The following is a 20,321-nucleotide window of genomic DNA, read 5'->3' as shown; positions in this document are numbered from 1 at the left end:
ATCTACCTTCCGCACAGTTGTCTTTTGATTTGGTACTTGTTATTCCGCACTCTGATGTTCGTGTGATTCTTCTGTGATCATTTCTTAACTTTTATTATTAGATTACTTGAATACTATAAATTGTTCTTGCTTTTGATTATATTATTGTGATAAGTGGATATGATCGTTCCTAAACTGGATCTGCTGGGCTGTGGATCACTCCCGAGTAACCCAGATAGGGTACCCCCTGGGTGGATTTAGGGTGGGATGTGACATAAACCATATGATACAAATCATAACATGATGCAAGATGATATGAAAAACATGATGCAGGTATGATACTAACTCTACATATGCTAGTCTCTATGGTAGACATGCTTTAAGTCATAGCACCATACTTCTTTAGGTGGGTCTCAATCACTCAAGCCGGGTAAATGGGTCCTGCATCCCTTCCAGACAATCCATGGTTGGGGTTTAACTCACGGCTCTCTCACATCACCATTGGTCTAAGTAGTGGCGCATGTCAAGGTGAAGCCTAGCCCAATGCAAGCCTTCTACTTAGTCATATCATGTCAGATCCAGATACGTCGATTCCTCGCCCCGAGCGATCCTTTCCAGTATCCTTCACACTAGAGTCAGCATAGTCCCAGACTACGGACTCACCAACCCTATTGGTCATCCACAAATAGTAGACGGGAAGCCCTTACGTCCTCTCACGGGTTGGTTACCGGTCTTGAGCACCCGTGAGCCCAAGTCTAGCTATTTGCAACCCTACCAATAAATGGCCCCTTTCGAGTATCCGTAGTATGATTTATGTCCTCTCACGGAGTGGTTACCGGTCTTGAGCGCCCATCAAACCATATTACTACCATAGGTTGTTCGGTCTCATTGCCCTTCCGATTCAAGTCTAATACAACAAGGACATCCTAGCCATACAACTAGACAAGTCCTAAGTATGTCATCCAATGATCCGGGAAAGCGTCGATGGGGATCTTCAGAAAACATCCCATACTATTCCCTCCGATGTCCAAGGACAGAAATGTCAAAAGAACATTCCCCAATCCCACATCATACTTATCCAATCACATTCTCAATTCATCATATCATACATGATACATCATCATATTAAAAGATATGTCATAACATCACATGATTAAGCATATAATTAAATGACAATAATGAAATAGACATGATGGATAAAGTAATTAAACATGGTGCTACTATCATAAGGTAACTACAGTAGTCATATGATGTCTAAGTACAACCAATAAGCTGAGCCTACTCAGTTGCCAACATTAGTGTAACAATTACATAGTCTATGTCATATGGGTATAACCGTCCTTACCTTAAGCCGCGATGATGATAACCCAATAATCTCAAAAGGATGATCCAAAGATAGTATTAAGACCCTAGACAAACATAAATGAAAGATTAGAAAAGAAATCAGGAAAATCGGAGGTCGAACGGATCAAATCGACGAAACACACAATTCAGCAACTCATTGGTAGACTGACTTCAATCGACCAATCAGTCAACCAAGTGAATAGTGGCCGAAGCCAAATAGTGAATTTTGGCTCAAAATCGATCTTCCGGGGCTCAGATCGATCCGAAACTTGGAGAGATTCATTGTAACAGTATAAGAACACTACATAACAAGAATTAGCCTAATCCAATGGCCCAATTGAAAACCCCCAAATTGAAACCCTATGTTCTAAAGATAAGAATCATAGCATGACTTGAAATCAAATGAAATTGCATTGGAATTGAATGAATTAGCTAGGGGAACTGATAGGAGATGGATTAGAATCATATGTTAGCATAGAACATAGACGTTGCACACTATATACCTCAGTTTGGAATAAGAACACATGAAGTTAAGAAGAAAATCAAAGTAATGCATATGCAAGGATTGAAATGAGAGCATAGCATCAATGGAAATAGAATGAGATCAATGATTAGCTAAGAGTGAACACTTGGAGTGATGTTTGCAAGGTTGCAGCATCAGCTCCAAGGTTGTAAAAGCAAGAAAAGAAAAAGAAAGGAGTAGAATAGGAAGTGAGAGTGATGAATCATACCTTGAATGTGCAAATGGAGACAAGAGTCAATGATTGCAATGATTGGGGGCAAGATTCCTTCACAAACACCAAGAGAGTGCCTTTGGAAGCTCCACTCTCGTTCTTAGTGGCCTAAATGAGTATAATAGGGTTCAAAACACGAGAACCACTTTAATAGAGAGAAGAATATCCAGAAAGCATCTTATTCTCGGATTTGTACAGCCATTGGTCGACTGACTCAATCGACCAATCAGTCGACCAAGCATGTACAACAAGCTTGAATCAGGGAATTGGAAGGCTATACGGGTCCGAATTGAGTTGGGTTTTCTCCTACAAGTCAATAAACAAGTCTAGAGTAGAGAAATACCTTCGAAACAAGACCCAAAGCGCAACAAGCACTTCAACTAACCTTCCCCTCTTCTAGGTGTAGTTTCTCACCGAACACTGACAGTGTATCCAAGTAAAGGGCTTCACTGTCAATATCCATGGGCTCCGAATCATACACCGAGTCTTCAACTTTGAGGGCCCACAAGTCTCTTCTCCCACCACTCCGGGTCTTCGGACCTACAAACAACAAGGATCCGAGTCAAGGTCAGGGTTAGGATAGGGCTGGGTTTCACACCTTGCGTGTAGTATGCTTCTTTAGCTTGCGCTTCTTCATATTGCCCTTCATAGTATTCAGTACCTGTAGAGTAATCTAACAAAAGAGATTGCATAGAAAGGAGTGAGTTCGAAAGATGTTGGTCTCTATAGGCATGATGCAATGCGATATGAAACAGACAATGTATGTATGAATCTAACTCTATGTATACTGGTCTCTATAGGCAAACATGCTTAAAGTCATAGCACCATACTTCTTTGGGAAAAGTCTCATCTCACTCATCATCGGTTGGCAAAGGGTCCTTCATCCCTCAGGACAATCCATGGCTGGGGTATAGGTCACCGCTCTCTCACATCACCATTGGTCTAAGTATTGGCGCATGTCAAGGAAAAACCTAGCCCAATGCAAGTCATCTACTTAGTCATATCAACTCAGATCCAGATACATTCATTCCTCACCCCTGACGATCCTTTCCGGTATCCTTCACACTAGAGTCAGCATAGTCCCTGACTACGGACTCATCAACCCTACTGGTCATCCACAAATAATAGACGGGAAGCTCTCATGTCCCCTCACAGATTGGTTACCTGTCTTGAGCGCCCATGAGCCCAAGTCTACTATTTGCAACCCTACCAGTAAATGGCCTCTCACGAGTATCCACAATGTGATTCATGTCCTCTCACAGATTGGTTACCGGTCTTGAGCACCCATGAGTCCCCATTGCTACCACGGGTCGTTCGATCTCAATACCCTTCCAAATCGGGTCTGATATAACAGGACATCATAGCCAAACACTGCTAGACAGCCCTAGGTATGACAATCAATAATTCGGGAGAGTGTCAAAGGGCATCATTGGAAACATTCCATACTATTTCCACTGATGGCCAAGGACAGAAATGTCGAAAGGACACTTCCCAATCCCAAATCATACCTAATCATTCAAATTCTCAAATCAGTCACCATATACACAACAAATACTCATCATATAGAAAGATTCACATAAACATGATCAATCGCATATGTAACTGATAAGAATAAGTATTCATATTCAAGAGAATACATGAATCATGATACTATTGTAGTCAACATACTCGCATCAGTAATAGAATAATAAGAAAATATATTTATAGTAGTGAATCTAAGAGAATCCAAAACAGAAACTAAGATTCATGCAATCTATGTAATTATGGAAATAATTGTCCTTACCTTAAATAGCATTGATGAATATCCAAAGATCAAAGAGAGAGGTTCCAAACTTAGCAAATAAACCGTAAACAATCATAGATACAACATTAGGAAAAAGGCCTAAAAGATTGGAGATCAAACGAATCAAATCGAGCGAAAAACAGAGCTACTGACTTGCTTGGTCGATTGGTTGGTAGCTTGGTCCAGTCGACCATCTGTGTCAGTATGAAGCAAAAATGTGAATTTTGATCTGAAACTCAATTTACAAGATCCGAAACTCTATGAAACTTGGAGGAAACCACTATAACAGTATTCTAATACTAAAGTAGTATAGATTAGCAACTAACAATGATAAAAAACATTACTTACAAATTTGAAATCATGACTCTCTAATTTAGTAAAAATCCCTAGTTTTCGATGAAAATATACTATGAATCCAAAGGAAAACTAAAGAAGATTAGATCTCATTCTAGTAAAAGATAATCAGAAGTCATACACAAATCCATTATGAAAAATAGATCTAATCATGCTTAGAAATTGAATAAAAAAGGGAGATCATGGTTTCATGAGGGTTTACAAGGATCATGGCGAATATCAATGTAAATGTCATTAAACCTTGAGAATGGAAGGAGATCAATGAAGTGATGGTTGCTAACAAAGAATGCAACATCATCTTCATAGTCTCGATCATAAAGAATAGATCATAGAAGAAGTAGATCTATATGACACGAGAGAGATCACTAACCTTAGATTGAAGAATCGGAGATGAGAAGCTTGAGATCTTGCAAAAGTTCTTCGAATTCACCAGGGAAAGCTTTGAGAGAGTCTTCCCACATTCTCTGAGAGTTTTGGAGGCAAAGGATACTTAGAAATATGCAGTTCACTTAAATAGAAAGCGAAAAACCCTAAACAGAGGATTTTCTCGGATTTTTGGCTCTGTTGGTCAATTGGCCCAATCGACCACCTAGTCCACCAAGCCAGTCAGTAAGGCCAAACACAGGGAATTGAAGGTCCAACTCAAGTCCAAACCTAATGAGCTTTTCCCAATACAACATATGGCTTACCTAGTATAGAAGAATGCCTTCGAATCATGTCTAACTATACTTCAAGTTCAACAACTAGACTCATCTTCAACAAGCTGCAATTTCCTTTCTAGTTCTGAACAAGCCTCAAAGTATGGAACACCATCATCAACTTCCATGGGTTCTGGTCAAACACCATGTCTTCCACAGAGATGGCCCATAGTTGCCTTCTTTCCTTCACTTCAAGTCTTCGGACCTACAATAACAGGGTTTCCGGGTTAAGCTTAGAGCTGGATTTTACAGTAATGATGACAACATCTCCCAATGACCACATGGCGCACGTAGCACAAATAACAAAAAGATCAGGCGGCTCGAGAGCGTACCGTTGTACAGAGGCGCAAGAAACAATAAATGCTATGTTTCGGAAATGAAAAGACGTTTCAACTTTACTTTAATGATTGAGATCGAGAAAAGCAAGCCAAGCGATCGGTCTTGGGGGCTTCTCCCGATCACTCAACTTGGGGGGCTCATGATGAGGGCAAAATTAAACCGGGTTTAATCACAGTCGGGTCGTGTACACCGGTCGGGACAAGGTGATCATGGTAAAGACCGGTCTAGAAATTGAACCAGGCAGTTACGTAAGGAGGAAGGAATGTTGCGGTTATAGAAGTAAATGTGATCCTGACGAATTCGGGATCTGTGACTGAGTCGTAATAGGTAACCACCATTAGTACGAGATGCGTGATCGTGCTTATAAAGGTAATTGCCATAAGCCACCAAAAGAAGGGTAAAACCCTAAGATCGAACAGCTACCAAGAGAAGGCACTAACGAATCCAACGGTCAAGGAAGGGAGGTAAATCCTATATAAATTAAAGCCTTACACCCAACAGAGGTATCTGAATCGTTTCCCTCCATGATTATATTCAATTCAAGCTCTACAAATCACCAGAGCTTTGTGATTAGTTCCATTACTAACTTAGCCTTCAGCAGTGGCCTCCTGACCCTACGGTCGGGCCACATCTAACACCGTTTTGCCGGTCAATCTCCAAGGATCTAAAGGCTGAGCAGATTTTGGATGCATCACTATCGGATTTAGATTTAGATATGGATAGCAATTTTGCTAATCGGATTCGAATACCAAATCCAATCTGCTTACAGGTCTTACTTAATCCCTTCTGTCTAACTCCCTCGGAGGCAGTCATAATGAGCGGGATGGGAAGTTTTAAGCAGTAAACGAAAAAGAGGATATGTGACTTACACAACTAATTCCATAAATTAGATAGAAAGAACTCAACGTCAGAGATTAGATCCAGTAACATCAAGGGTTGACAATCCAGAATGTCTTGCCAATGTATTTTCATAGCGGTTCTGCTATCACTTTTCCCAAATAATAAAGAGAGATTCTATAAATACCCTTTTACTCCAAAATTGCAAATCTTGATGATGTGGATGGATAACCTTCTTGAACTCCTGTTGTTCAAAGACAACGTTTTTTAGTGAGAAGACTGAACGGGGTTTAAACCCAGAAATCCGACAGAAAACCGTTTAAGGAGGATTTAGTTGTAGAGTTCTTCTTTTCATCTTTTAAGATAAGATTTTCCATTTTTTTTCCTCATAAATTATTCTTTTTTCTCCAATCTCCCCCAGTCACCACTCCTCCAGTTCGGTCTCTTCAAGTCTTTCCTGATCTATTACAGCTTCAGATCCTTTGAGCTTTTCTTGTAAGTGAAGATAATCTCTTACTTATGACCTTTCAGTGTCAAACTAATTGACAGCTAATCCACATCTATACATGCATTTCTTGCTCGCTTTGATATTTTTCTTCTACAGATGGGTTGTAACCATTACATTCCTCTTTCTTTTCCTGAGGGAAATAGTTTCTCCTTTCGCTAATTTTCTGTGACTACTGAAATCATCAATGGCGGGTGGTGGATTTGCTGATCCGGAAGCTGCAAAAAGGGCTCATCTCTATGAGTATAGAATCACAAAGGCTTTTGTCTTCGCTTGCTGCGTTGCTGCACTTGGTGGTTCTCTTTTCGGGTATGATCTTGGTGTTTCAGGTAAGATTCTCACTTCATGATCTTAATTAATTGTTTTATCTTCTTTCTCTGGTTATAATTAGCAGTTTGTGATCTGGGTTATATGTCATATCGTTATGATGAGAAATCCCCGGTGGGTTGGTCTGATTTTAGGCTTTTCTAGGCAAGTTAGTGAATATCTTTTGGTGACTTCTTTCCTACTTCTGAATTCTTGTTTCTCCTTTGGCCAAAAAAAGAATTCTTCTTTCTCCTCTGAAAGTTCGACTTTTGAAGAATCTGGCTCGTCTTGTATAAGTAACTCATGCTGTTTTAGCGCCGAGTTAGTCGGAAGTGAAAAAGGAAGGAATATCTAAGTCTTTCTTTTGGTAGAGAGGAATCTAAGTCAAGCAACCCCACATGAACAAATTGAATATGGTAGACAAAATTTGGGCAAGTGGGGTATCCCTTCGTGTCCCCTACCCAATAGTCAAAAAGTGCTCTAGAAGCCAAGAAAGTGATAATAATCGAGGAGTGCCTGAACCCATTCAGTAGATTAGTCCCCTCACTTTCTCAAAAAATTTAAAAACATTTCTAAATAACTGAATCCGGGAGATCGTATAGTTTTCAGAGACAAGTTATTGTGTAAAATTGTTTTTACCATTAAGAGATCATTCTTTGTTTGAAAATAGACATTTAATAAACTGTTATAGAGATATTTCTCAACTAAGCCTATAATACGAAAATTCCAATTTTCAGTAAGGATACGAAATGGGAGAGTAACCTAGAGAGGGTTTCTGAACAAAGGTTGGGGTGAGGGTGGTCTCAAATTCTTAATCCTTTGAAAAAGTATGTCTTACATGTTTTGTAAACTATTCTTTTCTTCACCATTTTATATCGCTTTGTTCAAATCATGTTAGTATGCACCTATCATTGATTCATCCGTTCTCCAAGAATACTAGAATGCAAAAGTTGTTCTCTGACATACTTCCACAATCTTTGGTTTCTATAATGTCACAAAACTAATTAGTCAATGCATTGAGCTATATTCTCTAAGAGATCATTCTTTGTTTGGAACTGGGTGTTTGGTAAACCTATTATGGGGATATTTTTCAATTGAACTCACAATATGAAAATTCTAGAACTTGTTTGATAACTAACTAAAAAACAGTTTTGGTGTTTCTTGTTTCGAGAAACAAATTGGTTGAAATCCATTTGATAAAATTGTTATTTATTTATTTATCTTTTTGAATTTTTGTAGCATAAATTTGAAAGCTACAAAAATTTCTTCGTCGAGAAAAACTTTTGAAGCAACTACAATTCATTGTTGCGTCTATTTCTCAAAGAAAAAGTTGAGCACATTGGGTCTAAGTAAAATAACTTTAGAGAGGTGTATTCATAGAATTGTACGTTCTAAATATAAAAACCATGCTAAAACTTTCTCATAATGTTAAAGAACTCTTCAATTTGTTGTTTCTTCAACAATAACAATCAGGATTGTTCGATTCTTCATCTTCTTTATTTCTAGCGACCTAAGTTTCACCTTCATCTTATTTATCTCTAGTGAAATCCTAACCAATGTTTTTGCAAAAGGAGCCCCTATTCTTCATCTTTTCTATCTCCGGTTATTGTGACAAAACGCTTGATATTGCTTCTACTTCTAGATTCAAGTTTTATCAAACACCTATAAAAGTGTTTCTGTTACTGTGAACACTCAAAATTGTTTTTAGTGTTTCTTGAAATAGAAAAAAACACTTTGGTGGGTTGTCCAATGGGTTCTTAATTTTTAAGTGAAGCACAAAATAACTGGAAAGGGGTTTACAAACAAGTGTTGGACTGGGGTTGGCCTCAAGAGGCCTTCATAGTTAGGATCATTATGTCACGTATGTTCTACAAAGAGCTATTTTTCATACCACTTTTTCGGTCCATTTCAAGCATTTTGATATATACATTTATTATTATTATTATTTTTTAAAGGATATATACATTTAATAACTTCTTTTGAGAGGAAAAGAGTTCAGTGATATACTTAAAAAAATCTCTGGTTTCCATACATTTTTTATTTTTTATTGTTTTTGTCAGTAACTTCTCACAGAACTAATTTATCGGTGTCGCTGACCTGTATTTTATCAGTCAAAGCTGCCTCTTATGACTTTGGATCGTCCATATCTTTTTTATTTTTTATTTATCTTCTCGATAAGCAGCTCAACTTGATAATTAATGTGGACCATTAGTGACGCACTCTCCTTGGTCATCAGAGTTGTATCTTCTGAAGCATTAAGCACGGGTCTCGTGACTCATACTCACTTGAGCGCATTTCAAACCCTCAAAGCAAATATTAATCTTACCAGAATAAATAAATTAGATGTTCTAATCTTATCTTTATTAAGATCTTTGGCACAGGAGGATTAGGTCTAGCTTATGTCATCTTGTTTGACCTTATCCTTTCTTTGGCTGATAAGAAATCGCGCAATTTCTTCTACTCAAAAACAAAAAAGAAAAAGAAAAAAAAACGAAGAAAATCGAACTCATGAAATATACGTTTAAAAAATTTATATGATCAGATTTTGAATCTTCTTTTTTTTCCATCAAAATTTTGAATCTTCATTTGTTGTCGCATGAGTGTTTTTTTAATGCATTCTAGACTATGATAGGTGACACTTTTCCACTGTAATTACAATTACAAGATTTTATAGACTTATAGTCATTGAAGCAATCTTTTACGGTTTTTCATGCCTATTTGCTTTTTTTGTTTTCGTTGCTTTTCTTGATTTTTGTGTGGGCAAAGTCATTCATCATTTTGTTAGCTATTTCTTGCAAGTTTTCATTTTTTCCCCATTCATATTGCAAGTGGCATGAATTAGTTGTGTCGAGATTCTCTATCAGTCAAAGTAAATGTCTATACTCCTTTCACACCTTTCAGAGGGTGGTCCACCTTTGAAATTTGATAAGATAAGTTAGATGCGGGACCCCAAGTGTGCTTCCTTCTTAATATGTGATGTAAAGTGTAAGAAAAACATAGCCTTTTACCTTAAGGGATAAAGGATTTGGACAACTAGTTGTCTTCTATTCCACATGATGACTAAAGATTCTCTTTTAAAGTTTGTTGCCTATTCCTATGATTTAAGGGATACCCATTTTCTTCCCAAACCAATTGGTTCAACTTAAATCGAACTGAATTAAAATATTTTCTTTTCTTTTCTTTTGGTAGCAATTAAAATATTTTCATTATCCTTCTAAATTCCAATCAATAATTATTCTAACGTTGACCGATTAGATCTTGTTTTGTTTGACAAAAATTGATTATATGATAGGGTTATACAAGTCATTCTACGAATTATCCATATAGAATCAACTATTGGGGGATTTCCTTTTCTTATAGCTAAATTGTAACCTTTGTTGTTTCTTAACTCTTTTTTATGGAAGTTGAATAGATTGCAACGAAGTAAGCTCTGCAGCAATGTTGGTTATGACACAATATTTAGATTCCGTGCTAAAGCAAGTAGTTGCCTATTTTCGATAACTCTATGAGACCAAATTACAACAAGAAAATTTGCATATCCCCTTATAGATTGACAGTCATTTGAACATCCAGCTCCAGTCTGCATAATAAGGTCATTTTAGAACTATCAAAAGAAGTTCCTTTTTAAGTAACGTAAAATTATCTACATAATAGACCAATGATCCAAAAGCGGGATTGTGTATGAACCAACAATCTTTGTTAACAACAAATTGAATATCAAAATAAGTCGAAATAGCATATTAGAGAACCCCACCTATACTGCAGTAGAATGTAGAATCAAACGTAAGCTCACTAGAAAATTTACTCAATTGAGCACTGGTGAAAATTGAAGTTGTCACATGCTTACAATCAGCCATATTTGCTTTGATAAGTAAATCTTGTATATACTTGTGATATGGAGAAAATATAACCAAACCTGGTTTAATCTTGGTTCAATCCTCGATCTGGTCGGGACGAAAGGAATCAACTCGCTTCCAAGTGAGCCGGGTCCAGGAGATAGCTTGCTGAGGAAGAAAACTAACTCAGTCACAAGCGCGCCCTAATCCGATACGATCGGAATAGGCTAATCAACCTAAAGGTGGCTAGCAGTATTCGGCGGCTGCCAGTCATCGCTATTATCTGAATAACTACCATAAAACGATCGTATTATCAAGGAGTCATCTACTAGTCCAACCTAGTAGAGATCTATCACTCAACGGATCTATCTGTTAAGATCCAACGACTATCCGAAGAAGGCTCAAATACATCCAACGAAGGAGATTTAAAGGTACACTCTATATAAGACATCACCTACCCTCAAGGTAGAGGATGGACGAACACACATACACAGATACATACAATCTGAATCATATTCTCGTTATTCATTCCTTAGCTCTGTGATCCAACAGAGCCGTTTGTGATTAAGTTCATCAACTGACTTAGCCTTCAGAGGTGGACTCCCGATCCCAGCGGTCGGGCCACATCTGACGTTCGTTTTTGCAGGTCATTCTCAGAAGATCTAAGGGCTGAGCAGATTTTGGACGCATCATTTGGCGCCGTCTGTGGGAAACGTTTCAAAAAGCTATGGTAACTAGATCAGCGCCAGCAGTAGCAGCAGCTGCGGCCCAGCGAGAAGCTGGCGTCCAAATTCCCAGAGTGAACAATCCGGATATTCCACAGGGAAGTCGACCCCTTGAAGTAGATGGTGGTCAAGGGGGTAATAATCCTCCAGATCCACTCCAGTATCAACTGGATCAACTGAAACTCCAGATGTTGGAGATAAGTCAGGCACTCCGTGTACTGACCAGACAAGTGGTGATACCATAAGCACCCGATCATCGTGATGCAAAAAGGCGTGCATTACAGCGGAATCAAAGACTGATCGATGAGCAGAATGTCAGTCAAAATTTCTGGGAAGGCGACCGATTGCGAGAAAGAGAATCTAGGAGAACTGGAGATCTCCCTAGGCAAGACGATCGGTTCGACGGACCACAAGGAAGTACGATCGATTCAAATACAAGGTTGGTTGCGGGAGTACGCACTCACTCACCGACTATCAGACGCGTTGCTCGAGATAATGATCGTGTTGCTTGAGAGAATGATCGCATCATTGGAGATCGGTTAGAACATATTGGTTAAGAATTGGCCAATATCAATCAAAAGCTCGGACAATTGGCGAGAGGGAGAATAACCGATGATATCTATTTGGTTATTCGAAAAACTCCATTTGCCGGCCCCATAGCCGAATATCAGTTTCCTCATAATTTCCGTTTGCCAACTTTTTCCACGTTCGATGGTTCGGGAGACCCCACAGCCCACATCAGTTATTATCAGCAGACTATGGCAGTCGCAGGTAATGCTAATGAAATCCTTTGTAGGGTCTTCGATTCGTCCTTGACCGGAGCAGCACAAAAATGGTTCTCGAATCTCCCTTCGGGAAAGATCGTGGATTTTGACGAATTGGGCGCAAATTCATAGGACGATTCCAGAGTGGAATCCAAATAAAAAAGACCGAGGAGACCTTGTTTACTATTAGACAAGGGAAAAATGAATCGATTCGGGAATACATGAAAAGATTCAACAGGGTTACAATGGAGATAGAGAATCTAGATGAGCAAATAGTTAAAACTGCTTTGTTCACTGGACTCACTAACCGACGACTCTTGGAGTTATTGCTTCAAGATATGCCTACCACTTATGCTGAACTGGTACACAAGATGCCAAAAGCAGGGAGAGTTCACGGAGATCCTAGACGCATGCCAGGGGGACAATAAAGCCTCTACAAAAGAACAGAAGGCTCCTGAGAACAAGTAGAAGCCGAAGCAGAATGTTGGCGATCGAGTCGAAAAGCCTCATCAAGCATGGCGGCAAAGATCTCCCGGTAAAAGTGAGTATACTCCACTAAATACTCCTCAGGCTGATATTTTAAATATTCACAAGAAACAGAATATCTTGAAGTGGCCTCCAAAGCTTCCCACCAAGCCTGGGGAGCAGGATCGAGAAAGGTATTGCCGTTTTCACAAGGATTACTGTCACTATACCAATGATTGCAGACATCTAAAAGCAGATATTGAGAGATTAATATCTCAAGGACACTTGTCCAATTTCGTCAGAAGAAAACGAAAGGAACCGCGAGACGCAAGTAACAAAAGGGACCGTTTAGTTAGCCCAAACCAACCGACGGAGGCTCCTAAATCTAAGAAAGATAAGGAGGTGATCGATACTACTTGGTCACAATCCTAACAATTTTTGGAGGTCCCGAACCTGAGTCACTCCGGAAGCTGAAAGCAAAATCCAAGTTCGTTGGGACCGGAGAAACGCAAAAGAGTAAAAAGCCGAATGGTGAGGGTTCGATCACCTTTGGCGAAGAAGATGAAAGAGGCGTCTGTTTACCTTGTGATGATGCCATAGTCATCAAGGTAGAGGTTGCACGCCGTGAAGTACACAGGGTGTTGATTGACACTGGGTCTACTGCAGGCATTTTATCTTATGATGCTTATCAAAAGCTTAAAGTGGATGAAGACTTGATGGAGCCGTCATCCACGCATCTATATGGGTTTGCAGGATCGTCTGCAATAGCAGAAGGATTAGTACAATTGGACCTATCAATTGGAAGCTTCCCCAAGGAGGCTACCATTCGGGTAAATTTCTTAGTGGTTCAAGAGCTCCCGGCTTATAACGTCATCCTCGGGAGACCATCCTTATCAAAGTTAGGTGCTATCGTTTCAACGAAGCACCTGAAAATAAAATTCCCGACAGAAATGGGGATCGGTCAAGTTTCATCTAACCAGAGAATTTCTTGGCAATGTTATGTTGCATATTTAAAAGATAAGGAGGGCCCAAGAAAGGTGACAGCGCTACCAATTGAGGTACGAGATGATCGGGACGAAGCAGAAATGCAAAGGCCCTTGCCAAGAGAAAAACTGGAACAAATCCAGTTGTATCCCGATGATGAAAAAAGAGTTACTTATATTGGGTCTGAGCAGCTGGGAGAATTCAAAGAGGAGTTGAAGTCTTTTCTTCAACAGAATAGTGATGTGTTAGCGTGGTCTGCGGATGACATACCCGGAATTGATCGGCAAGTTGCAGAGCACAAACTTTGGATAGATCCAAAAGTGAAACCAGTTATTCAGAAGAGGAGAAATTTCTCCACAGAAAAGTACGAAGTCGTTCGGGGCGAAGTTGAGAAACTGAAGAACTCTGGTTTCATTGAACCAATTGAATGTCCAATCTGGTTGGCCAACGTGGTAATGGTCAAAAGGAAAAATGGAAAGTGGAGAATGTGTACAGATTACACAGATCTCAACAAGGCTTGCCCTAAAGATTGCTACCCGTTGCCCAAAATTGATCTATTGATAGATGCAACAGCAGGATATGAAACATTGAGTTTCATGGATGCATACCCAGGATATAACCAAATCCTTATGAACCAGAAGGACGAAAAGTTTACGGCTTTCATGACTGATCGTGAAAGCTTTTATTATAAAGTCATGCCGTTCGGCCTGAAGAATGCAGGGGCTACTTATCAGAGAGCCGTCAACAAAATCTTTAAAAACTTGATCAGGAAGAACGTGGAAGCATACGTTGACGATATGCTGGTAAAAAGCACTGCGAGAACAAAGCATATTGAAGATTTAACAGAGGTATTTTTAGTACTGCGAAAATACCAAATGAAACTTAATCCGGAGAAGTGTGCCTTCGGAGTTTCATTGGGCAAATTTTTGGGCTTTATGGTATCACAAAGGGGTATTGAGGCTAACCCAGCCAAAATACAAGCTTTGATTGATATGGAAGCCCCCAAAACTGTTCGAGATGTGCAATGCTTAACGGGGAGAGTAGCCGCGTTGAACCGTTTCATCTCACAGTCAGGAGAAAAATGTCTACCTTTTTTCAAGGCACTCAAGGATTTAAGGGGCAATAAGGAGGCAAAGTGGATTGAAGAATGTCAGAAAGCTTTCGAAGACCTGAAGGAGACATTGGGAAGACCATCGCTATTGTCCCGACCTGAGAAGGGAGAAATTTTATAGCTGTATTTGGCAGCATCTCTTTCGGCGGTAAGCGCAATCCTCGTTCGGGAAAAAGACAAAAAACAGTGGCCAATCTATTATGTCAGCCACGTACTACTCGATGCAGAGATACAGTATTCTCAGATCGAGAAGCAGGCTCTGGCTCTTATGATAGCAACTAGAAAACTACGGCCATACTTTCAGGCTCATCCAATCGAGGTATTTACTACTTTTCCCCTTTGTAAATTTCTTCATAAACCTGATTTGTCTTGAAGGATGCTAGCTTGGTCGGTTAAACTTAGTGAATTCCAAGTAAGCTTTAAGCCTCGAACGACAATTAAAGCTTAAGCACTGACCGATTTCGTAGTAGAGACTACTGCGCCGATGGAGGAAATTGCCGAACCCACTATTCCGACCGTATGGGAAGTATATGTGGATGGTTCGAGGGGGGGGGGGCTCGTGATAATATAACCGAACCTGGTTCAATCTTGGTTCGACCCTCGACTCCGGTCGGGACGAAAGGAATCGACTCCGCTTCGAGCGAGCCGGGTCCAGGAGATAGCTTGCTGAGGAAGAAAACTAACTCAGTCACAAGCGCGCCCTAATCCGATACGATCGGATTAGGCTAATCAACCAAAGGCGGCTAGCAGTATTCGGCGGCTAACACTTATCGCTATTATATGGATAACTACCATATAACGATCGTATTATCAAAGGAGTCATCTACTAGTCCAACCTCGTAGAGATCTATCACTCAACGGATCTATCTGTTAAGATCCAACGACTATCCGAAGAAGGCTCAAATACATCCAACGAAGGAGATTCGAAGGTACACTCTATATAAGACATCACCTACCCTCAAGGTAGAGGATGGACGAACACACATACAGAGATACATACAATCTGAATCGTATTCTCGTTATTCATTCCTTAGCTCTGTGATCCAACAGAGCCGTTTGTGATTAAGTTCATCAACTGACTTAGCTTTCGGAGGTAGACTCCCGATCCCAGCGGTCGGGCCACATCTGACGTTTCTTTTTTTGCAGGTAATTCTCAGGAGATCTAAGGGCTGAGCAGATTTTGGACGCATCAACTTGCATTGAGAGAGATGCATACAGTCAAAAACCTAGAAACTGACCTACGAAGAAAATAGTGCGGCCTAGATCTTTCAAGGCAATTACACATCCAATCTTGGTTAGAAATTGAGTGAGAATGGAATCTCAACTGCCAGTTAGAATGAATCATTAACATAGACAAGTATATACATAGTGCCATTGTTCCATGATAAAAAAAAGACATGTGCCTAGTTTAGAGCTTGAAAAACTATATTCAAGAAGAAAAGAGTTGATTTGGTCAAACCAAGCACAAGTAGCTTGTTTAAGACTATACAAAGATTAATGAAACTTATAGACGCAATCTAGATGTTAATGGTCAATAAACCTTGGCGACTGCTTCATATAAATAGTTTCATTAAGAAAATCATGAGGAAATGCATTTTGATTATCCAATTGTCTGATAGACCAATCTAATTACTAGTCGAATAGTGGTAGGTTGTGCAATAGGACTAGAAGTTTCATTATAATCTAAATCTTTCTGTTGATTGAAGCCCTTATAACTAACCTGGCCTTGTATCTTTTAATAGAACCACAGGCCTTCCATTCTAAATTGGAGGGACCAAGTTCCTTTCTGTATGGAGGCTGTAAATTTTTCATTCATAGCCTTACGCTAGTGACAGTAATTATTTGCAATGTTGAAGGAACATGGTTCAATGTGGGCTAGGTCAATGGAGGTGGTGGAGGTGAGTAGAGCTATAGGGAGAGAAGGGCCAGCCTTAGACTGGTCATCATAGGATAAAAATTGATAGGAGAAGCTGCACTGAGAGGGAGGGGGTGGTTTATATATATATATATATATGAGAGAGGTTGAATGGACCATAGATAGTAGTATGGATGGAACGAACTCACTAGAGGAGGAGCTCAGAGTGGGTGTAGGCTGACGTGGAGGATACAACTATTAAAGGAGAGGAAATGGGAGCCCTAGGTGGAGGTAAAACTCGAGATGGGCCAAGGAGAGAGGGTAGGGTTTGTGATGAGGAAGGGGTCTTACTAGGAAAACCCACCATGAAAGGGAAGTGTTACTCATCAAAGACAACATGGCGTGAATCAAAGCATCCAATGCCACGGTGGTGGGAGCTATAAGCAGGAATATATGCAGCCCAAAAGGAAGCTCTGGTTTATTCTTAGTGTAAGGGCAAAGACATGGATAATAGGCACACCCAAAAATTCTTTAAGTTTCATAATTAGGTTGAACCCTAAAAAGCTTCTAAAGAGGAGACAAATCACCTAAATTTTTGTAGGAAGTTAATTAATTAAGAGTATTGCAGTCTCAAAGGCACGATTCTAAAACTTTTTAGCGCGAGATGGATAGATTAAAGGAGAAATCCCCATCTCAACAATGTCTATGGCGATGCTCTACATCCCCATTGTGCTCATGTGTACAAGGGCAAAGGGAGGTGATCGACAATCCTTGTAGTAAGAAAAGTTGAAACATTCAAAATTCTCCATCCCAATCACTACGAAATCATTTTATTCGTCGAGAAAATAAGTTCTCAACTAGCAACTTAAAACTTATAAAAACTCCCAAAACATCAAATTTTGAATGCATCGGATAGAACCAAATAAATTTGATAAAATTATCAAGAAAGATCACATAATAGCAAAAATTGTCAACATAGTTAATTCGAGAGGAACTCCACACATCCAAAAAAAAATTAAATCAAAGGTCCATCATAAACAGGAGAGCAAATTGCACCGGCACCCCAAAATGGAGGCTTTAAAGCATTGACACCCCACTTTATATTTAAAAAACACAAAGACCCAAAATTGAATTTTTATTGGATTTATTTGTCCAATTTTATCACTGAAAAAAGTTAATCAGTGTTTATTTTCTTTTAATTCCAAAAATATCCCTATAATAAACAGTATCTGAACTGTTTTCAGTGATAAATTGGACAAATATATCCAATAAAAATTCATTTTTGGGTCTTTGTGTTTTTTAAACATAAAGTGGGGGTGTCAGTGCTTTAAGGCTTTCGTTTTGGGGTGTCGGTGCAATTTGCTTTAAATAGAATCTGAACTACGAGAAGGAAACTAATGACTTTTCCCTTGTTGACATGCACTGCAAATAAATGGGTTCTTTTTTATGTAACTAGTAAAAGAAAATTGGAAATCAAACAATGAACATATTTAAATGCAAGATGGCCCAATTTTAGAGTACCAATGAGATACCGATGAACGTTCACCAAGCAACGCTTGGGGAGAACATGAATCAGCCAAGCAAAGCTAATATAAACCATTCTTACTGCAGCCCTAAAGAGACAATTCTCCATTGTACTATCTTTCACATAAAACACATCAGAATGAAACTCAAACATGGCATTGTAATTACAAGTAAACTGATAAACAGATAACAAGTTCTTTTGAATAGTTGGCACATGAAGAACCTTATGAAAAAATGTGATGAAGATAAAGGCGTGCAAATAGAGATATTGCCAATATGAGCAACAGGCAGCCCCATGCCATTACCAACGTGAATCTGATCTGATTCAGTTTTAGGCTGAGCAACATAAAGGTTCTCAAGAGCATTGGTAATGTGGTTTGTAGCTCCGGAATCAGGGGTACAATAGAAAATTAAGGAGAAGGACCAAGAGTACCTTGGAAAACATGATGAAACTGCTGATAACAGTCCAGTGCTTTGTGTCCGTGCTGATTGCATATTTGACAGTGATCCATTGAATTATGCTGGTTATAGCCACTAGAAACACGTGATGATGGCTGAGCAGAACCAGTAAGGTTGATTAGAAGTAAACCTTCCACGAGAGGACTTGCCTCTATTGTTGGATCAACCTCCGTGGAAGTGAGAGGTGCATTGAGGACGGCCACCAGTGGAAGCAGTGGACTGTGTGTTGACCATGCTCACCATCGGCTGAGATGAATCAAGGTAGGCTTCGTCATCCTTCAATCTGATTTCCTGGGTAAGTGACATACCACAAAGCTCAACATAGGCAACAAGAACGCTACAGTTGCCTTGTCTAATATTTTGTAATTGCAGACATAGCTGCATTTATATGAGCAGTAGCAGAACGTTGAGAAGAGACATTTAAGTTGTAGCCAGACGTCCCTTGAAGCCTTACATCCTATAATTTGAGTATGAACTGATTCGGTTAAAGATGCAATGAGCTAGCATATGGGCAACTAATTTTGGCAAATCCACCTCTGGTAAGCCAGATTAGGGATAGCCAAGGTTTAAAGTATCCCACTACCATACAATACTAGCCGATACGTATTCATATTTGATCCAACCGATACGATACATCTCGATACGTGTCTCCATTGAATCACATTAAAATACATTAGCCAGAGGGATACAATACTCGATACAGAACGATACGTCTCTTAAAATCACCTGACCGATACGATACTCGATACCGATAGTTTAAACCTTGGAGATAGCTGCAGTAGATGCAACAGTGCCAGTAGTTGTAGAAGAGCTGGATGCAGGGATGCTAGAGGTGGGCACTTGGAAGATCCATCAACAATATCATAAAATCCTTAGGTCTCGAGCAGCAGCACTAGTTGAGATCACTAGAGCAGATAGGTAGTCTCGAACAAGGTTTAAAGTATCGGTATCGAGTATTGTTGGAATTTATTAATATAATTAATAAATTAAATGTCCAAGGGCAAATTTGGAAACTCACTATTAGGGCGGTTACAAAATAGGGTTATATATTTTGGTAACCATCGCATAATTTAGAGTGATTGCATTACGTAAGTTTTCCAGAAACGGCGTTTCCCATCTCTCTCTCTCCCTCTCTCCAAGAAATGCAGGAAGGAGAAACCTAGTGGAGGTTTCCTTCCTTTGCCTTAGAGCATTCTTCCATCTTCTTTCCACACGGCATTTGGGTTGTGGAAATACTTCCCTTTCCTTGTGATTGTGGAATCATCCCGGTAGAGATTTGGTGGTGGAACGAGAACGTGGATCCAGATTTACTTCCACTGCGAATACTTCATAATAGGGAAAGCGAATCTAGGTAAAGATATTTCCCCCATCAATTAATTGAATTGAACTAATTGGACTAATTGAAAATTTTATAGGACCGTTGTTCGACCAGCTATGATGTACGGTGCAGAGTGTTGGGCTGTTAAAAAGAATCATATAGATAAACTCAGTGTAGCAGAAATGAGGATGCTAAGATGGATGAGTGACAAAACTAGGATGGATAAGATAAGAAACGATCATATTAGAGTTGGGCTGGGAGTTGCTCCCATAAGTGATAAGCTTAGAGAAAGTCGTTTGAGGTGGCACGGCCACGTTCAACGGAGACCTATAAATGGTCCTGTACGGAGAAGTGATATAATTCATATTGAAGGAACTAGAAGAGCTAGGGGTAGACCTAAG

At 39.5% G+C, this 20,321-nt stretch overlaps 1 protein-coding gene across 2 annotated transcripts in view; it reads left to right on the top strand.

The window, feature by feature from the left end:
- Positions 1–6,293: 6,293 nt before the first annotated feature.
- The window catches only part of LOC149022428 (sugar transport protein 14-like), a 28,045-nt gene continuing 14,017 nt past the window's right edge, over positions 6,294–20,321 (top strand). The window contains exons 1-2 of one of the 2 annotated variants that reach the window (XM_089150542.1): positions 6,294–6,563; positions 6,673–6,902. In XM_089150542.1, the coding sequence (XP_089006668.1) occupies positions 6,761–6,902 (142 nt within the window). In that variant the 5' untranslated portion in view covers positions 6,294–6,563; positions 6,673–6,760. Of the gene's footprint in view, positions 6,903–20,321 lie in introns of both variants that reach the window. The other variant, XM_089150543.1, reaches the window with a different exon arrangement.

This window comes from Hakea prostrata, chromosome 3 (assembly GCF_041222555.1).
Source record: "Hakea prostrata isolate BN-2017 chromosome 3, UWA_Hpros_2, whole genome shotgun sequence".
In the NCBI taxonomy this organism is placed as follows: domain Eukaryota; kingdom Viridiplantae; phylum Streptophyta; class Magnoliopsida; order Proteales; family Proteaceae; genus Hakea; species Hakea prostrata.
This window is presented reverse-complemented; position numbering and strand designations above follow the sequence as displayed.